The sequence below is a fragment of the Baudoinia panamericana genome (genome assembly GCF_000338955.1).
Source record: "Baudoinia panamericana UAMH 10762 unplaced genomic scaffold BAUCOscaffold_7, whole genome shotgun sequence".
NCBI classification, from domain to species: domain Eukaryota; kingdom Fungi; phylum Ascomycota; class Dothideomycetes; order Mycosphaerellales; family Teratosphaeriaceae; genus Baudoinia; species Baudoinia panamericana.
The window spans coordinates 13744-41665 of record NW_006911263.1 but is presented as its reverse complement, the minus strand read 5'-3'; the positions used below and the strand labels follow the sequence as shown (position 1 = coordinate 41665).

The window sequence follows — 27922 nt, the reverse complement described above, 5'->3', positions numbered from 1 at the left end:
CCGCCAATTGTGATATCCTTCGGTAGTGGCCCCCTCGAACTGACTCGTAACTGAACCTCTTCCTCGCACGCTTTCCGATCCCGGTGCTTCCACACCCGAAGTTAGCGATACTGCAAGGGAGAGGTAACCTTCTAGATCACAGCAGCCTGCCACCTTATCTATTCTAGACTATATTGAGCCTAGCTCAATAGCGCCACGGCAACATAGCCCAGCGGAGTAAAGCTTGTCAAAGCTTCAACAAGCACGTTGAGCGGAAAAGCTGCGCTATATGAGTCGGGCGGGGCCTCCCTGCATTACTGTAGGATTCATTCATCCTTCGAATTTCCTAACTGGTCGAAAGCATCAAAGCATGGAGGCGCTTACTCACTTTCGCTCTAGGGGACTTACCCGGATAAGGAAGTTGATGTAGTCAGTGCAACAATGAGTCGTGAATGCCTATCACCGCGGGCTTGTATAATTATCGGAATAAGCCGATCAGCTACTGGCTGGTGTCATTTTAAGTCAGGCACGATGTCTTTGGTTTTAAACTTCTCCTGTCAGTCCCTCGTCCACAGAAATCATGGCCAAGAACGGCGATTGCGAGTATGATGTGATCATCGTTGGCGCCGGCACAGCTGGTTGTGTCCTAGCGAACCGACTATCAGAACATCCAAATATCTCAGTTTTAGTGCTGGAAGCTGGAGTAGACCGCAGCGATGATGAGCGAGTCTACACCCCCGGTCTTACGGGCAGCACCTGGGATGATCCTGACTTTGACTGGCAATACACTTCGCCGCCGGAGCCTGGCTTCAATAACAGGATCCTTAAGCATCCTCGTGGACGACTTGTTGGCGGCACAAGCGCCATCAACTCCTTTGCACTTATTTATCCCTCGGTCGCGGAGATTGATGCCTGGGCAGAGTTGGGCGACGAAGCCTGGAACTGGCAGGCTCTGGCACCGTACTACCGAAAGTTTCAAACCATTGTGCCACCAAGCGAGGAAGCGAGGAGAGATCTCAACCTCGCTCATAGCGATGCGAACATCCGCGAGTCGAAGGGTCCGATCCAGGCGTCTTTCCCGACGCGAGCAACAGCGATGCAGAAAGCATGGGTCGAAACCTTTCGCACTTTAGGATTGAATACCCGCAATGACCCTTTGGACGGACATGCACTGGGTGGACACACCTCGACTTGCCACATAACCGGTGTAACACGTGAGCGTAGTCATGCTGGGACAGCATACCTCAAGCCAGTCTTAGACAGAAGTAATCTCACCTTGACCACCAATGCTTTGGTGCAGAAGCTGGTTATAGAGCGGCAAGGCTCCGTACCGATTGTGCGAGGCGTCCGTTATTCGAAGGATGGCAAGCATTGCGAAGTCCGAGCCAGGAAGGAAGTCGTCCTCGCCGCAGGCACGTTCAACTCCCCGCAGATTCTGGAGCTTTCGGGTATCGGCAATCCAGAGATTCTGAAGCAAAACGGCATTGAGGTGATCCTCGCCAACCCATCAGTGGGAGAGAATCTCCAGGATCATATACGGCCGGGAATTTCATTCGAAGTGAATGACGATGTCCCAGTTGGGATGCCAATGTCTGATGAAGAAGCCCGCAAGCTGTACGAGAAAGATCGGTCGGGGCCTTGGGGTTATCTCGGCGCTTTCTCATTCTCGTATACACCGCTTGTGCCGTTCTTGGATCCAGTGGAGAAGGAACAGCTCAAGACATTACTCGATGAGCATCTGAATGATGATAAGCACTTCTCACCGTTCGTACGCAAGCGGAAAGCCTTCATCCGAAAGACTATCGAATCTCCCCATGAAGCAACCGCCACGAGCTTCATGATCCGAAATCCTGTGATCGGCGCACCAGAGGGCAACTACGTGACGTTACGATCTATGCTTTCACACCCTTTGTCGACTGGGTATTCGCACATCACATCTGCTGATCCACGGGCCAAGCCAGAGATTAGATTCAACTACTACTCGCATCCGGTCGACCTCGAGGTTCACGCCAGGCACATGCAGATCTTAACCCGAATAGCGCAGGCAGAGCCACTGGCATCGTACATCAAACCGGGAGGAAAGCAGGCACCGGTAGAGTATCCAGCGGACAGTGTTGAAAGTGCGAAGGAGCTGTGTCGCGCTTACTCGTCCACAAACTACCATCCGTGTAGTACCTGCGCCCTCGGCGAGGTAGTTGATGGACGGTTGAGCGTCAATGGCGTGAAGAACCTGCGTATCGTCGATGCGAGCGTCATACCGCTTATACCACGAGGCAATATCATCACGACCGTATATGCCATCGCAGAGCGAGCCGCCGACATCATTAGTGAAGATTTGCACGTTCGTAGACCGACGTAGACTGAGTCAAATGTGCTCTCTTGAAAGATTATGCTCATGCATCGAAGAGTAGGTTGATATGAAGGTGATGTTCACACCATATCTGTCGACAGTGACCTCCCGCCTCAGGATCGGTACCTGCAGTAGCAATGATTCTGACTGAGGTTGCCGTGAGTGAGCGGAAGCAGGCGTGAAAGCCGTCTTCCAACTGGCCGAGCTTGGACCATTGATTATTATCACTCTGCTCTGCCGAACGGACCGACTCCACACTTTTGCGTTGTGTGTGCGGAGGCCTGCTGTGATCGACGACATCCGAGGCGTATGGCTAGAGCTTGATCTGTCCGTCCGCTAGACCGGCTGGCTGTCCAACGTCTCGTCTGTTACCTGTAGTAGTCTTTCCTCTGCAGCAATGTAAGTCTTCTCATCGTTTCCACTGTATCGTCTCCTTGCAATGGCCGCCCACCCCCAAGACACCGCCTACGCTGCCTCCATCAGCGATCCCTCGTCTTTCTGGGCGCAGCAAGCAAAGCAACTCACATGGCACACCACCCCGTCTACCGCCTTTCGCACTCAAACTCGCAATCTCAAGTCAGGTGCCTCACATACAGCCTGGACTTGGTTCCCAGACGGCGAGATCAGTACGACGTATAACTGCATAGACCGTCACGTTGAAGCCGGACATGGGGACAAGACGGCCATCATATGGGACAGCCCCGTTACGAACAGCAAACAGCGAATAAGCTATGCCGAGCTACAGAATGAAGTCGCTACCTTAGCTGGAGTGCTGAGGGAAGAAGGCGTGAAGAAGGGTGACGTGGTGCTAGTGTACATGCCCATGATCCCTGCCGCACTAATCGGTATCCTGGCCACCGCACGGTTGGGCGCGATACATGCCGTCGTCTTTGGAGGCTTCAGCGCGGCGTCTCTGGCTCAACGGATTGAGGCTAGCGAGCCGAAAGTCATCCTGACGGCTAGTTGTGGCATTGAGGGAGGGAAAGGTCCGTTAGCGTACCAGCCCATGATTAGGGGAGCGGTTGAACAATGTCCGCGCAAACCCAGTAAGGTGTTGGTTTGGCAGCGGGAGCAGAGGCTATGGGATGATGTACGGGAGGAGGACGGCGAGCGGGATTGGCAGCGGTTGGTGAAGTCCGCGCGGGATCAAGGCTTGAAAGCAGACAATGTCCCTGTGAAGAGCAGCGATGGGTTGTACATCATCTATACCAGTGGTCAGTCAACCCTGTCATGCATTGGATGGAGAAGACTTTCACCGCCGCAGAAGCGCGCATTTCATTGACATCGTTCATTGCAGGTACGACCGGCTTACCAAAAGGCGTTCTGCGTGAAGCGGGCGGGCACGCAGTTGGCCTCAACCTCACCATTCGCTACGTTTTCGGCATCCGAGGCCCGGGAGACGTTCTCTTCACGGCAAGTGATATCGGCTGGGTCGTCGGCCACAGCTACATCATCTACGCGCCCCTACTTGCTGGTGCCACGACGGTGCTGTTCGAGGGTAAACCCGTGGGAACACCGAGCGCAGACACCTTCTGGCGAATCCTTGAAGAGTATAAAGTCAACTCCTTTTTCACAGCTCCGACGGCGTTACGAGCGATACGGAAGGAAGACCCAGCAAACAAGTTCTTCGAGACGCGAGGGAAACGGGGTGGGTTGAAGAATCTTCGCGCCCTCTTTCTTGCTGGTGAGCGCTCAGAGCCGGCCATCGTGACCATGTACCAGGACCTCCTCTCCAAACATTGCGTGCAAAATGCATGCGTGATCGATAACTGGTGGTCGTCCGAATCCGGCTCGCCCATGACTTCGCTGGCCCTGCTTCCCGCCGTAGCACAGCGGTTCGACGATCACACTTTCCATAAACCTTTACCCATCAAGCCCGGGTCGGCGGGGAAACCTGCGCCTGGGTTTGCGGTGCAAATTGTCGATGATGAGGGCAAAGAAGTGGCGAAGGGAGAGATGGGGAATATTGTCCTGGGATTGCCGTTTGCGCCGACAGGGTTCACGACGCTTTGGCGAGATGAGGAGAGGTTTTACAAGAGCTACCTGAAGCGGTTCAACGGACGGTGGCTTGACACTGGGGATGCGGGCATGATTGACAGTGATGGTAAGAAGACAGCGGGAAGCGTTATGTGCAGTGCTCGCCGCGGATCGCTGACCCTAGGTGTTGCTAGGCTACGTCCACGTCATGAGCCGAGCCGACGACATTATCAATGTCGCCGCCCATCGCCTGTCGACGGGCGCGATCGAACAAGCCATCTCTTCCCACCCTTCCATCACCGAGGCAGCTGTCGTCGGCATACCAGACGAAATGAAAGGGCACGTGCCATTTGCTTTTATCGCTATACCCGATCCGCCTCCAGACCTGCTCAAAGATCTGAACGCCAGGTTACGGCACAGCATCGGTCCGATTGCGAGTTTAGGCGGGTTTATTGCGAGCCCAGGCATTATTCCAAAGACACGTTCGGGCAAGACGCTGCGACGAACGCTGAAGGAAGCCTTGGAGAATGGCGCCAAGGGCGAGTTCGAGAAAGACCCGAGTTATCCGAGTACAATTGAAGATCCGGCCGTAGTAGGGAAGGCGAAGGAGGCGATTAAGGAATACTTCAGTTCTGGCGCTGGCGCTAAGGTCAAGGCGAGGTTGTAATGGAGCGTGAGGTGGAAAGGGATGGTAACGACCGACAGCGCTAGAACCTGTACAATACGTTGTGTATTTCGAGCGAAGTCTGCATTGTAACCGCTGCCTCGCAGCTCGCACCGTTCCTTCAATAACTGGTCTAAACGGAGCGCCCAAACGCCTCCCAAAGAATTCAAGCGATCGACCACGCAACATGGCCAACATGCGGGGCGCCTATTTTCGCCATACAGGAGCTGGCTTCTCCCAATCACCTTCTGAAGTACTCCGCATCCGCCGCAGAGACGCTCAAGGCGGCAGTTGGCAACTCCGTCCCAAGTCCACTATCACTGGGCGGAGCATACATTCGCTTCTCTTCACTCCTCACCATGGCTGCTGGCGGCGCCTCGATCTGGAGAGGGACGGCAAAGTCTCGCTCGGCTGTAGCAGCCTCTTGGTCCTCCCCCTGCGACTCATCTCCCTCAACAGCAGACTGATGCACGCCGAGTACGCCATTCGCCGAACTATCCAAGCTGATCCTCCGATCGACGTCTGAGCCGGTCAGATAGCTGCCAGTGCCGTAGGAGAGATCGCTTGTTCCATAACTGGCGCGGTGCCCGGCGTCGGTGCTTGGCGTGATGCCATCGGTATAACTGCCGTCATCGCGCGTGAGCCCGCTCTCGGTGGCGCTCACGAAGCTCGTTCGGCGCTCGGTTCCAGCTTCACTATCCTCACCCTGCGACACGGGGCGGGAGAGCTCGTCCTCGCTCTCCTCGGACAGTGCCTCGTTCTCCTTGTTGTGGCCGGACAAGCTCAAGTTACGTTTGCCTCCCCACGAGCCATTGCGCATGGGTTGCGTCTTGACGGAGTTGCTGCGATTCAAGCTCGCGGAGGTGTTTGAGAGTAGGCTAGACGCCGGGTGGATACCGTGAGGCACGTTGTGATTGATTTGGTTCAGCGACATGATGCGCCGCTCCGCTGTGTTCGGCGCCGGACCTAAGCGCTGCAAGTTCGGCCTTGCCTTCATCGCCAACTCGTGGTTCGCTCGCAGCGATGGGACGGTGGAGGTGATCGTCTGTGCAGACGTTGCGGATGCATTGCTCGGTACACGCAGATCGCGGCCTTGCTGCTTCCTCTTTGCAGGCGACTTGGCGGTCTTTGAAAGCAGAAGCATGCGTGACTGGTTCATGACACCTTCAAGCATGCGGCGCTCAATGAGTTCAGCCTTGCGATCCATCTCATGGAGCTCTTCCCGGCGGATATGCAAGGCAGTTTGGAGTGAAGAGACATCGGCTGCCAAGCGAGCTTTCTGAGCAGACAGCGTCTCCTTCTCCGCTTTGAGGGCCTCGACTGCCTGTCGTAGCGACTCCTTCTCGTCGTTGAGTACTGTGATATCGTCTTCGATCTCGTCCTTCTGGACCATGCGACGCTCGAGCAGCAAGGCAAGCTCCTCGGCCTCCTTCTCCTTATTCTCATGGTCTTCCGTCAACTGCTTGGCTTGTGCAGCAACGAAGGCGGAGACTTCCGCAGCAGTCGCCATAACTTTCTCGTGGATCTGATCGAGGCGCTCCAACTGGACGGAAGGGTCAGCAGCTTGCTCAGCGTGGCCCATGAGTTTGTCGAGCTTTTGGTGTAGGCCAGTGTCGTCATAGCGCTCAATCGCGGGTGCAGGACCTGGAGGAGCCGGCAGCAGTGCAGGCAGTGCGGTCTTCAGCTGCTCGGTCTGCGTCTCGTGTCGCATCTTCGAGTCCTCGAACCCAGTCTTGAGCTGCTCGCGCAGATCGCGCACGGCCTGATGGTTCTGCTCCGCCGCTTCGGAAGCCTTCCTCGAGTGCTCGTATTGCTGGCCAATCAAGGCCTGGACTTCCTTGAGAGTCATGAGAAAGCGAGGGTTGTGCTCCAGGATATCACTTTGAACACCCGCAACAGCCGCCACGGCTTTGGCCACTTCGTCTCGAGTAAGATGATGTTCATACTTCAACCCTTCTTGTGTTTCGTCAAGCTTGTTGTACGTGTCGTCCACTCGAGTGAACACCATCTTCGAATCCTCGGTCAATTTCTCCATCGAATCTGGGAAAGTGGAAGTGAAGGTCGTCAATGCGGTGCCGAGCGTATCGATCGACAGCCTTAGATCATCAGCCATGACCCTGGTACTCTCCAGCAACTCGGCTTGCGCAGCAGCCTTCTCCTCCATGACCTTCGCCTTCTCTTGAGCAGCCAGCTGAGCATCATCGTACTTGCTCATCAAGCCATCGAAGACAGAATCGAGCCTCTCTCTAATCTCTATAACCATGGCGTCCTTATGCTCAGCCTGCTTCTCGAACGTCGTTTCCGTAGACTGCTGTTGATCGACCTTTATCGCCTCCAACGAGCTATGAGCCCGCTCGAACTCTCGAGTCAACGCCTCCATCAGCTCCTTGATTTCAGCGATGACCGGCTCATGGCTGCCCGTCTTCTCCTCGAGCCCTTTCATAGTCTCCCCAAGAGCGTTGATTCCGGTGTCGCTGTCGCCAAGCTTGACAAGGAGCTCGTCTTTGATCTCCGCCAAGGCATCCTTGACACTAGCAATCTGGTCGACTGTGATCTCGTACTCGGCCTTGCGATCATCGAAGGCCTTGGCCGTCACAGCAATGTCCGTCTCATAGCTGTCTTTCATCCGGTCATGGCTCTCACGAAAGTCAGAGATGAGGCCGTGGAGTTGCTCAATGTCCGACTTGGTGGGCATCGCGGCGGCGTCTGGCAGATTTATCTCATCGACGCGTGTCTTGATCTCGGTGCAGAGCACACCAAGGATGTCGAAATCCGCTTTGGTCATAAGCTTTTCTCTCTCCTCGTCAGGCTTGCTTGGAGGCACTGTCTCCTTGAGGTCCTCCAGCGCAGCCTTGACATCTTGCGCAAGCACTTCGATGACTGCGACATCAGCTTTGGCCGCAACGGAGTTCTCTAGCTTGTCAGCTAAACCTTCGATTGCCTCATTTGTAATCCGGACGACAGCTTCGACCGCATCTAGTTGCTCCTTGGTGACTGCCGATACAACTTCCGGCGACACCATCTCGTCAAGCCGGGCCTTCGTGTTTCGGAGCAAGGTCTCAATGGCATCGGTGTCCTCCTTCCTCGCAGCACCTTCAGGCGCATCGACCGGCTCGCGAGCAGCGAGCGAACCTACACTGTCTTGTACGTTCTTAATCATGAGCTCGAGTGCCAGGAGATCCACTTTCATCGCAGCAGCGTCAACTGGTTGTGACATCGGCAACTCCTGGATCGTTGCATCCATAGCTTCGACCTTGATCTGCAGCTGAACAAGAAGCACCTCCATCTTCTCCAGATCCGCAGGCTTCAGGTATTTTGGAGGCGGCGGAAGCTCGACATTAGCAGCGAAATCATCAGCGAGGGCACGCTCACCCGCAAGCGCCGAGGGGTCAGCCAACACTATTTCACCTCCCTTCGGCGTCACAGGCCTCTTGTCACCACTCTTCAACGCATCAAGATCAGCCCTCAAGCCTGTTAGACCGTCCTTGAGAGTATCTAGGATCTCGTAGTTGACCGTCATATCCAACGGCTTATCGAGCGTCTTCACAACATCCGTGCGCAGCGTCTCGAGACCTTCGCCGATGACGTCCAGCATCTCGTTCTGCTGCGCTTGACTGCGTTCCGGGCTATCCAGCTTCTTCTCGAGGTGGCTGCGTAGGTCGTCAAGCCCAAGACGGAGGGCATCGAGCACCTCTTCGTTGGAGCCGCCGTGGACGACAGAAGTCGCGATCGAGCTGCGCAAGTTCTCGAACTCGCCACGCATCGCTTCCAGTAACTCGGTCGGTACGCCGGCTTCGGGTACGCTTCGTGCGGTGCTGGTCTCCTTGAGCTCATTCAGGCTGGTCTGAATGCCATCGAGAGCTTCATGATGTCCGCTCATTGTTGTGCCGGCAGCCCCAGCAATGACCACAGAGCCGGTCATGGCCTCTTTGAACTTCTCCAGCTCCTCTCGAATCGCTGCAAGAGCTTCAGCAGACGCATCGCTGTTGTCCGCGCTTAACTGAATGCGCAGGTCTTCGACGGCCTGGCGCATGCCGTCAACCACCGCCTCCTTCTGCGTGTCGGCGATGATGGCGTGGATCGACTCCTTGAGCGTGTCAAATTCCTTGTGCATGTCATTGATGACCTCTTCAGTGGCGCCGGCGGAGAGCGTGCTGGCCTCCGTGCCACCAAAACGCGCATGCAGTACACCCATACTGTCCTGGATCGTCTCGATGAGCTCGCCTTTGTCGGCGGCGTGTGCGGCGAGGACTGCAACTTTCAGCTGTTCGAACTCCTCTTTCATCGCTTCGTGGATCTCGTCGGTTGGGAAGTCAATTTCGAGCTCGCGGTCCTTCTCCTCGAGCTGCGCTTTCAGACCGTCCATGCCGGCCTTCATCGCCAGAAGTATCTCGGCCGTATGTGGTGCTTGTGATTCGGCATCGAGTTCACGGTTTCTGTCTCCAACCGTGGCATGCAGGTGCTCAAATTCCGCCTTGATGTACTCCAACATCTCTCCCTTCCCACCATCGTGAACAGGACCTTGCGCGACATAGCCTTGTACGTCGCCACGAAGCTGTTCGAGCCCTCCACGGACGTTGTCAAGAATCTCGTCCTTGCCAGTAACATCTTGCGCACGGTCGACGTAGGTTTCAATCTCGGCACGCAGGCTCTCGAGGCCGTCTTTGACCGCATCAAGGACTTGCTCTGTGTCTCGACCACTGGCGGCGGAGTACTGCTTGAACTCTGTGCGCATGTTGTCGATCAGCTCGCGCATCTGCTCCAGGACTTGCTCACCAAAACCGCCAAAGGGTATGGCGGAGCCGTCAAGGGAGGCTTTGACGGCGTCGAAAAGATCATCTCGACTGATCTCTATCTCCCGAGGTGCGTTCGGTCCATGGCTGGCGAGACCTTCTTTGACAGCCTCAATGACTGCCAGTCGTGTTGCTTCATCGTTCATTGAGGCGGCTGAGACAGCAGGCTGATGCTCAGAGAAGGCTTGTTGAAACTCTGCAAGAAGCTCCGCCTTGATCTGCTCCAGCGCTACTGCAGGCAAAGAGGGCTGAAAGTCTTTAAGCGCTTCCTCCATAACCTCGAAGATCTCGGCTTTGTCGATTGTAGCGATGACAGGCTCAGCTTCAGATCGGCTGCTGCGGTACTCTTCCATGCCATCCGCCAGACCCTTCTTGATGACGTTGAGGACCTCCTCGCGCTCCAGACCGAATTGCTGCAGCTCAATGTTGGGCTGGAAGTCGACCAGTCCTTCTTTGACTGCTTCGATCACGGTTTCTCGGTCGAGGCCGCTGGTTTCGTCCGTGTCGCTCATGTCACGCTTGGCGGTGCTGTTGCCATGCTCAGCCAGCGCATGCCTGACCACGGCGAAGATCTCCTCGCCACTCGGCACCGATCGCGCAACAGCGACCTGCTTGAAAGTATCATTGTCATCGTGCTGGACGCGTTGCCGGAGAAGCTCGCTGAGGTGCTCCTTCAGCTCGACCATGCCTTCTTCGATGATTCGCTGTACCTCTTCGGCGTGTTGCTGGCCATGGCCGTCACCGATAGACTTGTCGAGCGAATTATCAAGCTGCGCCTGGCTGACTTGGTCAAGCTTGCGGCCAAGTTCACGACCCATGCCTAGCACCTCGCCACGGAGGTCGCGGACCAGACCCTTGACCTCGTTGGTCGAGCCGCCAGCGTGCGCCACGGACTCTTTGATGCGCTTTAAAATGTTGAGGACCTCATCGTTGCCCGCTGGTTGGGTGTGCTCCTCTGTTGCGCCTTCGCGAGTAATCTTGGTGAGCTGACTCGGTGATTCGAAGTTCAATTCCAGTCTTGGTGGCCCGCCATCCTTGGGCATTGCCACGAGAGCTTGACTCTGCGGCTTTTGGTTCTGCTTGATGAACTCAGACAGCTCCTCAACCTTCTTGGCCGCAACTGTATTCTCCTTCTGGCTCTTCTCGAGCAGCTCCGAAAGAGTTGAAAGCAGCCGCTCCTGGCCTTCTTTTGTCACCATTTCGCGGATTATCTTCTCCAGCATTGCGACGCTCGCCGCCCCTTCAACCGAGTAAGGTGAGGGAGAGCCGATCCTGCCTTCCTCAAGGAAGCCATGCGCGCTTGACGATCGCGGAATACTCCACGTCTTCGTCGCTGAAGGTGGAGAGTTGAATGCCTTGCTGTCAAGAAAGCCGTAGCTGCTCATGTTTCGGTTGATCCCGCCCGCAAGAGGCGGTGGGCTGAGCAGGTTGGGGGTTGAGCCTACAACGTTCGCGAGCTCGCGCAGGCTCTTGCGAATGTCTTCGTCGCGCTGGTTGGTCGCCTCCTTGAGACTGATAAGGTCGGTCGCATTGTCTTTACTGCGCCTGCTCAAGCTTGCCATCTCCTTTTGCAGGCTTGTGGCGATGGACGTCAGATGCAGCAGCTGGCTCGAAAAGTCATACTGTGTGCTAACCCGTATTGGCGACGGAGTGCTTGGGCCATTGGTGATGTCGTGCAATGTATGCTCCGGTACCTGCATTGTCTGCAACGCAAGCATGGTGGACGAAGGAGGCGTGTTCTCGCTCAAGATTGACCTCGGTGGTTGTCGAGTTGAGGGCCGTAGAGTTGGCGTATCCTTCGTCAGGTCTCTGGGTCCCGGGGTCGGGGTTGACGAGCGTTCCGCAGACAGCGAGATTTCTTCTCTGCTCTCCTGCCTTGTAAAGCCAGGCCCACTTCGTGAGCTCGGCCGCTCTGGCGACCTGTCCGGGCTGCGATTGTTGTCGAGGTAGCTTCGGAGATCCTTGACGCTACCTGTCTGCAACGATTGCATGCGCTTGTGATGAGCACCTTTGATCAACGAACGTTCCGGCGATCCTTGCGGAGTAGGATTGTTGGAGGTATAAGAAGACAACGGCGCACTCTCGCGTGCCCGCTCAACGATCTGCTTTGCAGCCGCGGCAATACCGGCGGAAGTGTTCGCCTTGGTCGTCGGGCTGTTTGCGCCTGGCGGAATCGGTAGTGGTGGCGGTGCACGGTCGGGATCTGAGCTATCCCACCTACGTTTCAGACTTGTCAGTAGTTGCATCTTCACTCACGCGCGCGATGTCCGAATGCATGCGTTTCGGTGGATATGGGTGGTATCATGCGACTCGACTCACATGGGCACGCTTGACCTTCCACTCTCGGAGAAGGAATGCTGATGTCGGCCTGCGTGGTCACGGTCGCGAGAAGCTTCCCGCTCTACGCTCGCCATGCTGTTGGTACGGTCTCCGGTATAAGTCGAGCCGGTGATTGGAATGTTCACTTGGCAGAATGCAGCTTAGTCCTTGCCGCAGCGAGCGGACAATCGCATTGTAATCGCCTGCCACTTGATGTAGAGCGAGTGTGACAGCCGTTGGTGATGTCTCATACAAGGTGATAGGCTATCCGATTGTCGCAATGGCTCACTAATAAGAGCAAGCGTGTACCGGCTGCCCAAACAAACGTGGATGTAAACAACGGCGAGTTTCCGCTGAACGACCGGAACCTGCCGTAGTGGCCGGCGATAGTGTGGGTGATGCCTCAGACAGCAAGGCTCGGAGTCGGGACTTCTGGCGCCAAGACTCACGCACCTTGCCGCAGAATTCGCGACCGACAGCGCACTACGAAGGACATTGAACCGATTGAACAGCCACGCAGCGAAGCAGGGGACAAACGTTGCAGCAATGAAGTGTAGGTGTTCGATAAGCCGCATGTGTGTCTACTACTGCTAACACGATCACAGTCCTTAAGGTCGGCCGAGTGGTACGGAGCATACTCTGAAATACACCATCCACTACTCCAGATCCCTAACAAAACATACTGTAGGCCATCATCTCCCGCGGTCGCTACGCCGGGAAGAAAGTCGTCATCATCCAACCGCAAGACAACGGCAGCAAGAAGCATCCCTTCCCCCACGCCATTGTGGCCGGCATCGAGCGCTACCCGCTGCAAGTCACCCGTCGCATGTCGAAAGCGCGCTCCGCCAAGCGCAGCAAAGTGAAGCCTTTCATCAAGGTCGTCAACTACAACCACATCATGCCCACGCGCTACACGCTGGAGTTGGAGGGTCTGAAGGGTGCGGTCACGAACGAGACGTTTGGCGAGGTGAGCCAGCGGGAGGAGGCGAAGAAGACGGTGAAGAAGACCTTGGAGGAGCGGTATTTGAGTGGCAAGAACCGGTGGTTCTTCACGCCGTTACGTGAGTATATCCAGAAGTGGTACGTGGTATTACGGGAGACTGACAGTCGTTGCAGGGTTTTGAGCGATTTGTTGGGACGAGAGGAAGCATGGGAAAGGGCAATGCGGCGTTCAGTGTGACGTTTCCTGATATGTGTAGGCGGTCGCAATGCTGAAAGGCTCCGAGAGACAGCGCGAAACACTGCAATAACCCGTACCTTTCATTCTCAGCCTATGTCGGCCCAAGCACTCCCACACCCTCTCATGCTGCAAACTTCGGGGCTCCTATATTTTGGATAGTGACATGCGCACTCACTTCGATATCTGCGTAAAACCGAGGCGACGACAGACTTGACTCCATCTCTTCAACTCTGCCATCATCGGAGCCATAGCTGCATGGCGACATGACACTAACTGATCCTAACATGACTGCGTGTGGGCGGGTAAGGCTTGCACGGCCGGGTGGACTGAATTGAGAGCGCTGATCACATCCGCTATGCCCATGAAAAATGCTCGAGATGCAAATAGATATCCGCTTTGCCGCTCCTCATCGCTTCCAACTCTTGCTTTGCAACGGCATCCGCTACATCCTTCTGCATGCTCAGTGGGCCGCACACGAAGACGCCAACTGAGCCATGTACACTGGCTGAGTGAGCCTCGGAGCTGACAATGTTAAGAAGGCTAGGCCGCGAAGTATGATGGGCGAAGCCATGCGGCTGAAGGTGGTGCTTCGAACTCGACACATCGGAACTCGTCCGCCCACCGTCTTCAGCAACGTCTGCCGCAGCCTTCTCCGGGTCTTCGAGCTTGCGCAGCAACTGGCCTTTCGTCCCTGTAGCGTCGACAGCCGCCTCGCTACCTGTGAGATACACTTCCACAGACACCAATTCCAACATCCGGCCTGATGCATCACTGAGCAAGATCTCTCGTATAGCCGTCTCGAACCAGCATTGCGTAGCCAGGTCTCTTGTCGCCAAGATCACCCGCATGGACGGAGCCGCCTTGGGGCATGTTGCAAGCCGTCGGTAAAGCTCGATGACGAACGGTAGGATCCATCCGGCGCCTGAACCGCCCGCCACGACAAGCATTCTCTGGGCGGACCAGAGCTTGCGCAGGTCTACGCCACCGTATGGCCCGTCTAGCAACACGCCGATGGTTGCGGTCTTTTGCGCTTTGGCGTACTTGGCCAAGTGGGCGGTGAACCCTCCGCGAGGACGAATGTAGAAGATGAGCCTTGAGTTCGTTGAATCTGCCTCATCTGGCAGTGAGCACGCAGTGAACGGATGGACACTAAGAGCGTGCGCTCCCAATCCGGCAAGCCGGACAAAGTAGTGTTGTCCCACCGTCCAGCCTGACTTGTGCGGCACGGTGATCCGCACGAACCCGTTGGGCTCAAGACTGACGCTCGCCCGCCGAAAGCCATATTCCACGAAGACGCGGAGGTAGCGGTGCGCCCAGGAGAGCGTGAAGAAGGTGGCAGTCACGATGAGGTAGTCCCAGGACGATAGAGTGTAGTCGCAATGGAAAAAGAGGAAGATGACGAAGATCAGGGCGGCGAGGAAGTGGGTTAGCTTGAAGAACTCATATGATAGGCTGCTATGCTCTCGTCAGCGACGAAGCGAGGGCTCAGCAACAGACTGCACCTACCGAAGTGGTGCAAATGAAGCGAATGTCAACCAAGTCTGCGCCAGCAGCGCTATTACTCCGGTCCACCAGAACACGCTTGTGTTCCAATTCATCACGATCATGCCGCTCTGAATGCCGTAGACGATGAACGGGAAGGTATGTACCAACGCGGTTACGAACATGGCATAGCTTATCCACCTGTGGAAGACTTGCAGGTTCTCGTGCGAGATACCCGTCACCAGTGTGATCCAGTTACTCTTGCCTGACATAACCACGTCAGTAACGGCATTGACAGCAGGCAGTTCATTTCTGGTACCTGCGGCCATGATCACAAAAGGCAAGCACGCAAGCGACATCCAGCCGGAGCGGGTTGCGATCGGAGGCGACGAGCCGTAGTCCACTTCCGATGTGTTTGGCCAGTAGTACGGCTTAGGCGCGAGTGTCATGCAGAAAAAGTACAGCGTCCCGACAGCGCCGAGAAATAAGACTCCAACAGATGCCGAGTTCCAATTCAACCTCTCGATCCGAAAGCGTCGGTAGGAGGCATAGCGGCACAATGCCAGGAAGCGTTTTACTGATGGTGTACGCAAGACTGACAGGGGCGTGAGCTGCATGGCAAGCCATCCGGATGCGAAGAGGACGATGGTTGAGGTAAAGAGGGCAACTGTTGGCAGAGCGTAGCGATGGTCTGCCTCGTACCTTGAGCAGTATCAGCATCTGTTGTACGTGCTTCCAGTGTAGTCGATGAAGGCTGACCAGAAGCGCCAGTAGCCTTGCTCAAATGCGCATTCCTCGGTGGTGTTGAGGGTGCATTCATACTCCCGCCAAGCGTGTAATTTAATGGGCCAACCCAACCACGATGTCGGCATCGTTACCCAGATTTGCGGTTACACTTCTTGGAGCGTTCTATGTAGCTTTCGAGTAGGAATCCGCAAGCTCGCACTGTTTGCAATCGAGTGGAATGAAGTTCGGGCTATGGCGTGGTCTTCTGTCTTGTCTTCAGCAGCCCTTTCATGGTCCTGCAGCTAACGCGAGCAAACTTGCTCAGCGCCAGCGCCACATCCTTCCCAGTTGCATATCGTTGAGTACTCGTCCGAATGAACAACAACTCCAAAGAGCGCATTTGACCGCAATTTGACGCATATCAGCGTGTTATTGACGAAGGAGTAGATGGTTCCTCGCACTCAAATTGGCACTTGTAGCACGGTCCGCGGGTCTAACCACGCCCCCTTCACGAACCTTCTTCACTACAATCTGGATCTGGAAACATGGACATGAGCTCGACGATGACGGGGATGACAATGGCCACCTCTACCATGGCTGCAATGCCTTCCATGACCTCGGCATCTCCGGGTATGGACATGGGGTCTTCCGGTATGATGGCGATGAGCGACATGATCATGGTGTTCTTCTCGTCTTCATCTACGCCACTCTATTCCGAGCGCTGGACGCCGAAGACCACCGGGCAGTACGCGGGAACTTGCATTTTCCTTATCATACTTGCGACCATCTTCCGAGCCCTGCTTGCCGTTCGAGGCAACATTGACACGTTGATGGCACGGTGGCATCACAGACACCATACGAGCCTACCACAAAGTGACGTGGCGGAGGCAGCGAAACACCGAGCACTTGACCGGGCTCCGTGGAGAGTCAACGATGCGCTCCTTCTGGCCACCCTTGACACGCTGTTGACTGGTGTCGGGTATTTACTGTACGTTCAGCCTCGTAAGCTTCCATTGCTGGGTAGTCGAAGCGAGCTGACAACTCACATAGTATGCTCGCCGTCATGACGATGAATGTGGGCTACTTCCTATCGGTGCTTGGGGGTGCGTTTCTGGGGAGCTTCGTCTTTGGTCGCTTGGCTGGGCCTGCGGCGCACTGATGGTACAGTATCGTGACTATATCGAGCTGGGGAATCGACGAACTTACGAATGCAATCAGGTTGATTGAGCTAAAGATCGATTCGAAAACAGGAGCAGATCGCAAACGTCCCCAGCGCCCAAGACGTGGTTTGTTCTTGCCTGTCTGCCGGTCATGGACTCATGGAGTCATGTCGCCTCGCGGTTGACGCTGAAATCGCTGGCAGCCTTCACCACACTCAAACCGCTAGCTTCTGTCTCAACAGTCCTACCTCTACCTTCAGCATTCGCATCCTGTCTTTTTCGCGAACGGAACGGCCGCGCCATACGCTTCGAATTGCCGCTGTGCGAACCACGCCCGTTCGGCTGGCAGCCATGCTGGCCACGACAAGCCCAAGGTGACTGTTGCAGAAGCCATGGCTGGTTCCACTCGTCGTCACTTCCCCACGGCGGCGGCACCGCATGGTCCAATGACGGTGCTTGCGTCCTGTTGACGTAGCTTGCGCCCCACCATCCGCCTATCATGCCGGACGAGTTACGTGTTGACAGTGCTGCATTCGCGTTGTGTTCGATCCAGGATAGATAACCCGCGCAGTTGCTGGTGTGTTGATTCGCGAGCGAAGATGGAGCAAGCTTAGTTACACCCGCAACCAATGGTTTGGTTGTTGGGAGTGGTTCGCAGAACAGGTCAAGGTGATGGAAGTAGATGCCCTTGAACGCCTGAGCATCCTGCGTGCAGTTGGCGGGAGCGTCACAGTAGTCCTCCATGATGCCGTTCCTTCCCAAGCCCGCCCATACGCCAGCTTCCAATGGAGAGTGCGCGTTCCAGCCTGTGGCGTTGATGACAGTGCTTACAAGCACATAGCCGTCTGACAGGTACATCGCATCGCCCGTGGCTTCCCATAGCCCTCGCAGTCCTGAGAGAATGACGCCTTGGTTGTACGTGTACACCATCTCATTACGCTCATCGCATGTGGTCTGGTTATCAGAGACGTGGAAACCATCAACCACCAGGCCTTGCGCGTTGGTGAAATTCTGGGTCTTGAACCACTGATATTCCTTCTGCGCATTGCTGAGCAGTAGCGGGTCATGTGCCGCAAGTGTCGGAAGGGCGGGAAGCGTGGCATTAGTGGCGTTGGTATAACTAGGGCTTGGATAGGGATTGCTATTGTCGTCGCCAGGATAGTATAGATACATACCAATAGAGCTTGCGAGGAAAAGCTCATTGGTAATGGCATTCTTGTACGGCGCCAATGCAGGATTCCAGGTTATTCCGCCTCCGCATAGAGACGTGTCGAACTGGTTCTGCACGATGTTGTAGAAGATGTGCGCACGGTGGGCGAAGCGGGCAATGTCACTCTGTCCAAGAGTCGACTTGGCATGCGAATCGTACTTGTTGATGAATCTGATAGCTTCCAGCCACTCAAGGACAACCCACTGAGCATCATCGTACGCCGCTCCGAATATCTGGACCACGTCCTCGTCGCCGTAGTATGCTTCGACTTCCGAGTAGTAGCTCAGGATATCTGCGTTGATTGAGGAACCGCCCGTCTTTGCACCTTGGACGTTACCGTCATACTCTTCGAGAGCCCCAGTCAACGAGCGCTCAGAAGCTATGAGAAGCGTATCTATGAACGCGCCTATCCACTGTATTGTGGTCGGCCAGTACGTTCCGTTCCAGTATGTTTTCTGCATGGTGGCGAGAGTGTCTTGGAACTCATCGAACCAGTAACCGAAGTCTTGTCTTGAGCCGGGCGACTGCCATGGGTACTCATTCGACTGTTCATTGCTTGTTGTATTGGTCTGGTTAATTTGCGCCTTGGTGAGGCTCACGCCGACCAGCAGAGTTGAGAAACTATAAGGCAACAGCATAGTAACTGTTACGAAGCTCAAGGCGCCACATAGGACCAAGATGCCCCATCCGCGCATTGAGCGGGAAGAGGCCGCCGAAGTATTCAGCCATGGCAAGTCCGGCATCTGCACTCATGGCGATCCACCGCCTAGATCCGTGGTGCAGACTCTGCGAATAGTAGACACTGCAGCTGGTTAGAAGGAGGAAGGAGGGACAAAGAGCGAAATTGGACGCTAAAGGTCCGAGGTATTGTGTCCCGCAGATGGAGTAATGATCTTTCAATATACCGTAGGAGAATGAATGACGACTTTGTGCTTGCAATGCTTTCCATCTGACTCCCACCTTTGACGTGCCTTGCCCACAACCTCAAGAACGGATGCGAAGGCTTGATGACGTGCCTACTGACGTCCAGATGCGAGCGAGGCGACCTGAGCTGAGGAAGGTATCACGTGGCAGCCGGTCACGTGACCGACCCAACATGCCCTGCGTTGTTGCCGGACTCCGTTCGTCACACTCTCTCTTCCTGCCAGTTTTCTTTTACCACCCCCTATTTGCTTTATCACCCGCTACCTTTGTCAAGTGCGCGGCTGACACCTCAAGACACGCTCCCATGAGCAGATGAGGTCGATTTGCAAGTCTTGCGCACTTTAATACGTTCCTTCAGGGTTTGCGATCCTTCTCCAGAAGCCAAGAAACACATCCTGCGACATTCTCGGCATGCTTTCCGTAGAAGCGACGTCCGAGGGGTCCCATCCTCGCTACAACCCACTGCGAAAGTTGCCAGCTTGCTGCTGACATATGGCATTGCTGACGTCTGCCAATATAAAACTTCAATCAAGGGTGTAGGTATACAGCGAATGTCTTGCCGTATCCGACGTGATTCTTCGCTGTGGCATGCTTGCCCAGCCCGGACAGTCTTGTCGTTGCGGGGATCGTTGTCAGCACGCGTGATCATCGCGAGACGTTAGCGGAGCACACGAGACGAAACGTCGCGATGCGCATCTTTGAAGGTAAGGATCGCCGACAAGAATCTTGGCCGAAGGATGAGCAGGGACGGTATCGCGCTCTCTTATGTCGAAGCACCCGCCCCTCCCATCTCAAGGCCGATTTTCTTCTCCTTCGCCTCCTCATACCTCGTCTCAGCCCATAACGACGACCACTATGGCAGAAAAAGACGACTCTACCTCCTACAAGACAGCAGATGAATCCACCGCACATGACTATATAGAAAGCCGTGACAAGGAAGAACATGTCCTTGATATCAACGGGATCGACCGGCGTAAGCTCAATTCGAAACTCGAAAACCCACTCGCGCACGTCTCGCGTGCCAAGTTACTGGAAGATGTCGAGACGTTCTGCCGGCAGCACGATCTCAACGATGACCTGGAGTTGTTTAGGAGAGCCGCGCTTGTTGCACAACGGCCGCACGCCTTCCAGGAGATGGCAGAGCTAAACGATGACGAACGACGCGCTCTTGAACGCGAGTCGACGCATAAGTGGGACCATCCGTGGCAGCTCTACTTCCTAGTGTCCATGTCTTCCATGGCCGCCTGTGTACAAGGTATGGATGAGTCTGTCAATAACGGTGCTCAAGCCTTCTATCTAGAGCATTTCAACGTTACATCGACAAACCTAACAGGACTTATTGTTGGTGCACCATATCTCGCCTGCGCTATACTCGGATGTTGGCTTACTGAGCCTCTCAACAAGATCTTTGCACGGCGAGGCACGATCTTCATCACATGCTTCATCGCCGCAGTGGCTTCGATATGGGAGGGTGTCGCCAACTCTTGGGTCAATCTTTTCATCGCTCGCTTTGTCCTAGGACTCGGGATTGGATCGAAGTCAAGCACTGTACCTGTCCGTCAGACCCTATCCGCAACCCGTGGCATGTATGCTGACGGATCAGGTCTACACTGCCGAGTGCGCTCCAGCACCAATTAGAGGAGCTCTCGTCATGCAATGGCAAGTTTGGACGGCTTTCGGCATCATGCTGGGCAACATCATGGGTGTCGCTTTCGGCGGCCTTGAACCAAATCTCGCCTGGCGCATGATTCTTGGCTCGACCGTCGTGCCTCCTCTCATAGTCATGGCTCAAGTCTACTTCTGCCCCGAGAGGTAGGCTGTCTGAAGCCGGTTGACCGTACCTCCCAGATGCTGACTGTAGTCGTAGCCCGCGCTGGCTGATACAGCACCGTAAAGTCAACAAGGCCTTTCGAGAGTTCAAGCGCATTCGCAATACTGAGCTACAAGCAGCCCGCGACCTGTACTATACCTACATCGGTGTCGAGTTGGAGCGTCAAATGAACAAGGGAAAGAATCTTTTCACACAGTTCTACGAGCTGTTCAGCGTTCCGCGCAATGCTCGTGCGACTCTCGCGACATGGATTGTAATGTTCGGACAGCAATTCTGTGGAGTGAACATTATCGGCATGTTTTCATTCCCATACTGCGCTGATGTCCGCTGACGTTTCGCTCGCTGCAGCTTACTACTCGACGACCATTTTCGAGCAAGGCGGTTACGGCAGGAACCCAGCACTACTCGCGTCGATGGGCACTGGTATACTGAATTGGGTCTTCGCACTGCCCGCCTTCTTCACGATTGATACCTTCGGGAGACGTAACCTCTTGCTTACGACGTATCCATTCCTCTGTCTGACACTGCTGTGGACCGGCTTTTCATTCTTCATCCCACAAACTCGTCCGCAAGCACGAACGGGCATGATAACGGCCGGCATGTACGTTATGGCTGAGTAATGAGCGGAACGGGACCATGCTGACCGCTGTAGGTACCTCTACGAATGCTTCTACTCTCCAGGCATGGGACCCGTACCCTTCTCCTACTCCGCCGAAGCCTTCCCGATGCAAGTGCGCGACGTTGGCATGTCCTGGGCCACGGCCACGACTTGGTGCTTCAACTTCATCATAGCCTTTGCATGGCCTAGCATGCTGGAGCAATTTGGACCGACTGGTGGTTTTGGCTGGTACGCTGCATGGTGCGCCATCTTATGGTGTCTAGTATTGCTTTTCCTGCCGGAGGTAAGAGATTCTGCATCTGCGGTGATGACTGTGCTGATGGGCGGCCTACAGACGAAGGCTCTTACGCTCGAGGAGCTTGATCATGTCTTTTCAGTGCCAACATATAAGCATGCTCAATACCAACTCAAGGTCGCAAGGTGGTACATGAATAAGTGGTTCCTTCGTAAGAAGCAAGAACCACTGCCGCCGTTATACGAAAGCGCGGAGAAATTATAAGGGTGGCAGCGCGACGAAGCCGTCAAAACGTCCTCTTCTTTTACGTAGATGCACAGCACCCGGGTCTGAAATAACTGATCAGCGAATATTCACCACTGTCAGACTCTTGGCGAGCTCCCTGATATTTGATACACTGCCCATGTCCACTCTGGATTAGAGCCATGCAGTAACGCAACACCTGAAAGGGGCTGTTCGAAGTTATCATTCGTTTCCCAAGGAGTTCGAGACGAAAGAGACGTTGATAAACGGTCTTCACCTCATGGCTCAAGCCAAGGTCAGCACTGCCGGTTATATATTTTGCTGTGGAAGGTGCGCCTCCGGTGTCGTACAGGCTGCACTATCTACGCCTTTGCGGTATTACCTTCAGATATGCTAAGTTGAACAACCGCCCAGCCTAGCCTCTCATGCTGGACAGGATGTGGCGTGGGCAAAGCTACTGACGACTATATCAACAAGGGATAAGACACTGGCCACGACAACGAACTCGACCACAACCTCGAGCATTGACCGTGACTCCGACCACGATACCGACTTCGCGCTCGCGACGTTGCCATCGACCACGCCATCCACCGATCTAGAAGCGGTCGATTGACCAGACTGTGGACCAAGTCGTCGAGCCGACTGTCGACCAGCCTATCGACCATATGCACGACCTGGTAACTCATCAGTCTGTCGACCAGTCGATCGACCAGACTATGGACCACATGTTCAACGACGGTCTACCATGTCGTTCAGCAAAGCGGTCAGCACACGATGTTCGTTGTTATCACCCTCGTAGCCTACAGTCTTGCCGCATCTGGTGGAGGTAAACAGCTACAACTTCCGCCCATAACACGCCACCGCGGCGTACCTGTTGGCCCGCCCTGCCTACCACTTCGCACACACTTGTATGTAGCCATGGCTCATACTACCTTCGCATGTTTGTTGAAGCCGTGTCTGAGAATGATTCGGACATGAAGCCGTGGCATTGCGCATGCTGTTGTGGAGGTAACGCTACCAAATTGCAGTGAAATGTTGACAGTAGTGCATTCGGCATGCCTACACCGAATGGAAAGGCATGGTAGAAGCGGAAGCGGTGACCAAGATGATTGATACAGAATCAGGATTCTGGTCCTCGTCTGCGAACAACAGGCTGAACGGTAGCCATGGCGGAGATGTTCTTAGAAACGCACAGCGCGAGTCAATGATGGACAGTCTACATATATAAGCGTTAATGCACGATGCCGATCCTCCATGCGGAGTACATGTGCTCTATTCCCCTACACGACTTTGCTCATTCCCGCGGTTCGAGGCAACGTGAGGGGTAGCCGAAGGAGAACGCGCGAACACTCGAGGCCTCTGTGGTGGCGGGACGCTCCATTGAGCCGTAGAAGCAATGCTATAAGTTCAGTGTCTCCAAAACCAGAACAGTCTCGCTTCCATCATTACCGTACTAGCGAAAAGTATTGAGAGACAATATGCCGGGATTCACTAATGGAGCCAATGGACATTCGGGCTCTGCCCTATGCTCCCTCGATGAGTTTGTCTCTCAGGAGTATGACTATGTAATAGTCGGTGGCGGCACTGCAGGTCTTTGCGTGGCCGCCAGATTGACGGAGAATCCAGATGTCAAGGTCGGAGTTCTCGAGGCCGGTGCGAACCGTATGGATGACCCGCAGATCAGCACACCGAGTCTGTATCCCACACTGATCGGCCGAGAGAAGTATGACTGGTGCTTCCAGAGCGTCGAGCAGCCGACAGCCGGGAACAAGCGGATGTCGCAACCTCGCGGGAAAGTCTTGGGCGGTTCGTCGGCCATCAACTACCTCATGTACGTCCGCGGGTCGAAGGAGGACTATGATGGCTGGGAGTCGTTAGGAAACAAAGGCTGGGGCTGGGAGGGTATGGCGCCTTACTTCAGGAAGCACCAAACGGTCGACATAACCGGAAAGGAATCGAAGAACCAGAAGTTCATGCCGATTGCCGCCAAAGACAAGTACCACGGTACCAACGGCCCCATTCACACTTCGTTTAATGACTATTACGAGGTTAGAAGCGACGTTGTCCTTTCACTCACATGGTTACTGACCTTCTGTAGCCATTTGAAGAAGACTTCTGCACAGCGGCCTACGAGGTGGGCGGCAAGGAAAGCACGCTTGAAGATGCCTGGTCGGGGGATCATATGGGCTTCTACTCATCGCTTGCCGCCGTCAATCGAACGGACGACAAGGGCAAGCGAAGCTATGCCGCCACGGGCTATCTCCGACCGAACCTTGGGCGCCCGAATCTTAAAGTGCTGACGGAAGCTTTGGTGACGAAGGTCGTGCTCAATGGTAAGGCGGCTGAAGGCGTAGAGTTTGTGCACGACGGTCAGAGGAAGACCGTTAAGGCCTCCAAAGAGGTCATTGTATCTGGAGGAACAATCAGCAGCCCACAAATCCTCGAGCTTTCTGGGATTGGTGATCCAGAAGTCTTGCAGGCCGCTGGAGTGGAGTGTTTGGTCGAGAACAAGCGCGTCGGTGAGCGATGGATTGGGAGCGTCTACGAGGATGGGAGCTGATGAGCGTCCAGGTGCCAACTTCCAAGACCACGTCCTCGGTGGCATGCTTTATGACCTGAAAGAGGGCGTCCAGTCTCTCGACTCATTGCACGACGAGGAATATCAGAAGGCCATGGATGAAGTTTATCAGAAGACCGGAGAGGGCCCGTACGGCTCACCCGGCATGCTGATGGGCTTCGTCTCATACGCCTCGTTGGTTGGGGAAGAAGAGTTGAAGCGGACCATCGACGAGATCCGAAAGAATTCATTCGCGAAGACGCAGTTCGAGAAGGAGCAGGAAGAGGTTATTATCCGCCAACTGTCGAACCCAAACTTTGCGAACATCCAGACTTTCTGTGAGTGATCCCTTAGAGATATTGAGTCGGTATAAGCTGACTCTATTAGGCATCGGATGTCAGCTGGACGTGAGCGGCGGAGATTCTCAGATTCAGTTCTTCTCGGCGCCGCCGAAGGGAAAGTAAGTGGCAGACTGCTGGGTAAGGTGTAGCGCGCCACTAACACTATGTGTCCTCATTATAGAACGCGGGTGTCGCTTCTTGTCTGCCTCGAGCATCCGCTGTCTCGTGGCACGGTCCACATCACGTCATCCGACCCAGCTCAACACCCTCGCATTGACCCTGGCTACCTCCGCAACCCAGCAGACGCTAAGATACTAGCCGAAGCCATCCAGTGGATGGATAAGGTTGCCAATCAACCCGTCATGAAGAAGAGCCTCGGAGAGCGAGTCTTGCCGCCGCAGAATACGAGCATTGCTTCGGAAGAGGAGCGGATCGAATATGTCCGCAATCATATCTCAACGCAGTATCACCTTATAGGCACCTGCACAATGGGGGAGGTAGTCGACGATCACTGCAGGGTGATCGGTGCTGAGAAGCTCCGCGTCATCGATGCCTCGATTATGCCCGGCCACGTCTCTGGCAATATTATGTCCACCACGTAAGTCAAGTCCAGGCGGAAATGGACGGAGCTGCACTGACACGTCGACCCAGATATGCCCTTGCCGAGAAGTCGGCAGACATACTCAAGGCGGACGACGGACGCTATTTGAGCAAGGTGGACTCGGCGGTAGCATGAGCTGTGTACCATTTCGGCTTGGTACGTGTTACACGTTGGCTTATCTGTAGAGGCAGATCATCTGTAAAGGTAGCCGTTGCTGCACGCATTACCATAGTAGTCGAGCTCTTCGTCAGCTCGCGTACCGCTACCCGGGCGTACAACTTGCACGACCCCGTCCCAGTAGCCTTCCGTCCCGTGCATGTCACCACCATCCTGCAGGGCTCGGCGATGGGCTAGCTTTCGCTCCGTGCGGAAGGCTGAGATCCTGGCTACAGTATCGATGCGATCACATCCTTGCACAGTCTGAGGAGGCGGTAGCGGCGGAGCACTACCTGGGAGTATTACTTCTTTGCCATCATGACACACGCCATTCGCGGAACGCCTGGGTTCGAGACTTGGGAAATTCAACTCCTCGCCCTCGCCGAAGAAGCTGAAATCCGTCTCGGCAGCCGACCACAGTGCTTCGCTGTCACGGTCTTCGGTCATAGATCTGGTGTCAATATGTTGCCAAGCGCTGGCTTTGCTCTTGCTGCGAAGACCGGGCTCTGGCGCAATTTCAAGCACAACTTTTCTGAGCGCAAAAGTCTTGATCATTGACTGTCGAATTGCCGAAGTGTGCCCCTTGCGGCCTGGTGGCAGAGCATAATCCAGATGTGCTTGCGTCTTCGCCAGCTCTGCTTCTTCGGCGCAGTGCTTGATGAACAGGATGAGCCTGTTTGAGAGCTCTTGGTTATCTGTGTAGGCAGGCACATCGGTCAACATCAGCGTAGAAACATGAGGCAGCATCGCAGGATGGAGGTTATGCTTTTCATTGGTATGGGCTTGTAGCCTCGCTTTGCGTTCGGTTGCAACAGAAGAGTAAGTACGTGGACGGCCTGCCCTGCTCATGCCATCTGCGAACTGAACGTTCGCCATGAGTGGACTCAGTGGGGAGACTGTTGTGGGCAAGCCATCCATGGTGCTATCGCCAAGCGCCGATAGCGGGCATAGGAGTGTCTCGCTTCCGTCCGCTGTAGTCACTGGACTGAGCACCTCAGGTGCGAAAGCGCTGCCTCTCCGAGCACTTAGAGGCTCTTGGTGTTGCTCGGCTGGATAGACCGGCCCATTTACCGCAGGTGATACAACGATTTGCATCGGATCCCCCGGAAGCTCGTGGCGAGGAGTTTGAGCAGTTGGCATCTCGAAGCACTCCCTATGCGCTGATGTAGTAGCAAGCTCCACAGGCCCATCGGGCAAGTCCGGTAGGGAAGTATCTCCAAGCTCGACGCGGCCTTGCACAACTTCATCCGGATTGGCAACCGGGACGTCTTTCGTGACGAGGGCGTGATCGATTCGAAGGAAACTCAAGGCTTCTGCAGCATGCTTCGCAAGGAGCGGAGTAAGCTTCTCCATGCCGGGCACATTTACGGCATCAGTTCCATCCCCTTTCCCCGAAGCCGATAGGTGTTTGACAATGACAGGCGCTACCGGGCCAAGATCCAAGACGTGTAATCTTCCGGAACGGACAAGACCAGATGCACCCTCGACAGTCACCGCGTTTGCCGAGATGTACAAATGGGTAATGCCACCATCCGGCACGTCTTCGATTGCAAGTCTGCTGACAAAGCTGCTAGTAAAAGATTTGCGCAGAAAACCTTCGAAATCTTCGCCTTGGTAGATGTGCAGCATCTCAGTTCCCAAGTATGGCAGCAGTGCAGGTGATCTTCCGCCTGAAGGGACGACGTCGTTGTTCGCAAAGCAGTAGTCGAGGAGAATACGTATCCCCCGATCAGTGATGCGATTGTCACGAACGTCAAGGCTTCTCACGCGCAGCGCGATTGACTCAGCAAGCACTTTCAGACTTTCGTCGCTCAGGCTTACGCCGCGCAACTTCAGAACTTGGAGGCCATACAGTCGACCCAAGGTGTGCAGGACGACGGAGTCACGTGCAGGATAAGTGAAGGACAAATCAAGATACATTAGCGACTCAAGCCGAGACAGTGCGTGAGCCAAGCCACTGGATGTAGTGTTCGAGCATCTTGAAGCATCCAAAAGTCGCAGGCCGAAAAATGGAACGGCAGTGGCTGGCCGACTGAAGCTCGCTACATATAAACCCGGAAGCTCCACCGCGTTTAATGGCGGCTTAATATGCTGCGGTTTCGGTTGCGCTGTGCCAACGCGGAGTAAAGCTGCATGGTCGAAGAACGGTAACCCTCGTACTATCAGCGTCTGGAGATTTGGAAGACGGTCCAACACCTCCGAGAGCCAATCTGCGTGTGGACCATTGTAGATTTCGGCATGTGCAGGTGGCAGGTGCAGCGTGTGGGTAAGCGATCTGACAAACAGGCGTGCAGTTTGCAGCGTACGCTTGAACTTGGTTAAAGCGACATAGACTCTGTCATTTTCAACCGAGAAGTGGGATGCTGGAGCTCCCCATAGATGCGGAACGAAGGTCATATGCCATTGACTGCATACTGAGGCTGCCGAACACAAGTCGTTTGAGGGAACATATCGGGCCACGATATCCCAGATGTCGATCAAGGTGGCCTTCTCATACGTTGGTGGCGCCGCCTCCATACTGCTTCACGGAGAGCGTGTATGTGACAAGTAGTGCTTGCGTTATTCATGTTGGGTG

At 55.0% G+C, this 27922-nt stretch overlaps 9 protein-coding genes across 9 annotated transcripts; 5 read left to right on the top strand and 4 right to left on the bottom strand.

The window, feature by feature from the left end:
• Positions 1-559: 559 nt before the first annotated feature.
• On the top strand, positions 560-4973 carry BAUCODRAFT_24578 (uncharacterized protein; the record flags this gene model as incomplete). The annotated part of the gene is made up of 5 exons (XM_007678534.1): positions 560-2334; positions 2670-2728; positions 2788-3503; positions 3542-4433; positions 4501-4973. The coding sequence occupies 5 exons, from the start codon at positions 560-562 to the stop codon at positions 4971-4973; spliced, it is 3915 nt and encodes a 1304-aa protein (XP_007676724.1).
• On the bottom strand, positions 4894-12343 carry BAUCODRAFT_34279 (uncharacterized protein). Its single transcript, XM_007678567.1, has 2 exons — positions 12083-12343; positions 4894-11980 (listed from the first exon to the last, which is right to left on the bottom strand). Exons 1-2 carry the CDS (start codon positions 12175-12177, stop codon positions 5212-5214), a joined length of 6864 nt encoding a protein of 2287 aa, XP_007676757.1. The 5' UTR covers positions 12178-12343; the 3' UTR covers positions 4894-5211.
• Positions 12344-12628: 285 nt separating this feature from the next.
• Positions 12629-13262, top strand: BAUCODRAFT_24576 (uncharacterized protein; the record flags this gene model as incomplete). Its single annotated transcript, XM_007678533.1, has 4 exons — positions 12629-12635; positions 12688-12707; positions 12771-13162; positions 13199-13262. The coding sequence occupies 4 exons, from the start codon at positions 12629-12631 to the stop codon at positions 13260-13262; spliced, it is 483 nt and encodes a 160-aa protein (XP_007676723.1).
• Positions 13263-13615: 353 nt separating this feature from the next.
• BAUCODRAFT_156963 (uncharacterized protein) lies at positions 13616-15616 on the bottom strand (the record flags this gene model as incomplete). Its single annotated transcript, XM_007678835.1, has 4 exons — positions 13616-14717; positions 14769-15009; positions 15064-15446; positions 15504-15616. 4 exons carry the CDS (start codon positions 15614-15616, stop codon positions 13616-13618), a joined length of 1839 nt encoding a protein of 612 aa, XP_007677025.1.
• A 525-nt stretch (positions 15617-16141) lies between these two features.
• On the top strand, positions 16142-16629 carry BAUCODRAFT_71120 (uncharacterized protein; the record flags this gene model as incomplete). The annotated part of the gene is made up of 2 exons (XM_007678759.1): positions 16142-16458; positions 16521-16629. 2 exons carry the CDS (start codon positions 16142-16144, stop codon positions 16627-16629), a joined length of 426 nt encoding a protein of 141 aa, XP_007676949.1.
• A 166-nt stretch (positions 16630-16795) lies between these two features.
• On the bottom strand, positions 16796-18301 carry BAUCODRAFT_71944 (glycoside hydrolase family 76 protein; the record flags this gene model as incomplete). The annotated part of the gene is made up of 1 exon (XM_007678822.1): positions 16796-18301. The coding sequence occupies one exon, from the start codon at positions 18299-18301 to the stop codon at positions 16796-16798; it is 1506 nt and encodes a 501-aa protein (XP_007677012.1).
• A 1004-nt stretch (positions 18302-19305) lies between these two features.
• BAUCODRAFT_492902 (uncharacterized protein) lies at positions 19306-21762 on the top strand. Its single transcript, XM_007678834.1, has 6 exons — positions 19306-20318; positions 20368-20576; positions 20632-20888; positions 20944-21196; positions 21248-21497; positions 21549-21762. The coding sequence occupies exons 1-6, from the start codon at positions 19530-19532 to the stop codon at positions 21711-21713; spliced, it is 1923 nt and encodes a 640-aa protein (XP_007677024.1). The 5' UTR covers positions 19306-19529; the 3' UTR covers positions 21714-21762.
• Positions 21763-23170: 1408 nt separating this feature from the next.
• BAUCODRAFT_122838 (uncharacterized protein) lies at positions 23171-25326 on the top strand (the record flags this gene model as incomplete). The annotated part of the gene is made up of 6 exons (XM_007678833.1): positions 23171-23740; positions 23791-24211; positions 24264-24587; positions 24637-24709; positions 24772-25188; positions 25242-25326. The coding sequence occupies 6 exons, from the start codon at positions 23171-23173 to the stop codon at positions 25324-25326; spliced, it is 1890 nt and encodes a 629-aa protein (XP_007677023.1).
• A 57-nt stretch (positions 25327-25383) lies between these two features.
• BAUCODRAFT_71849 (uncharacterized protein) lies at positions 25384-27864 on the bottom strand (the record flags this gene model as incomplete). Its single annotated transcript, XM_007678815.1, has 3 exons — positions 25384-26243; positions 26334-27408; positions 27466-27864. The coding sequence occupies 3 exons, from the start codon at positions 27862-27864 to the stop codon at positions 25384-25386; spliced, it is 2334 nt and encodes a 777-aa protein (XP_007677005.1).
• Between the last annotated feature and the right edge of the window lie 58 nt (positions 27865-27922).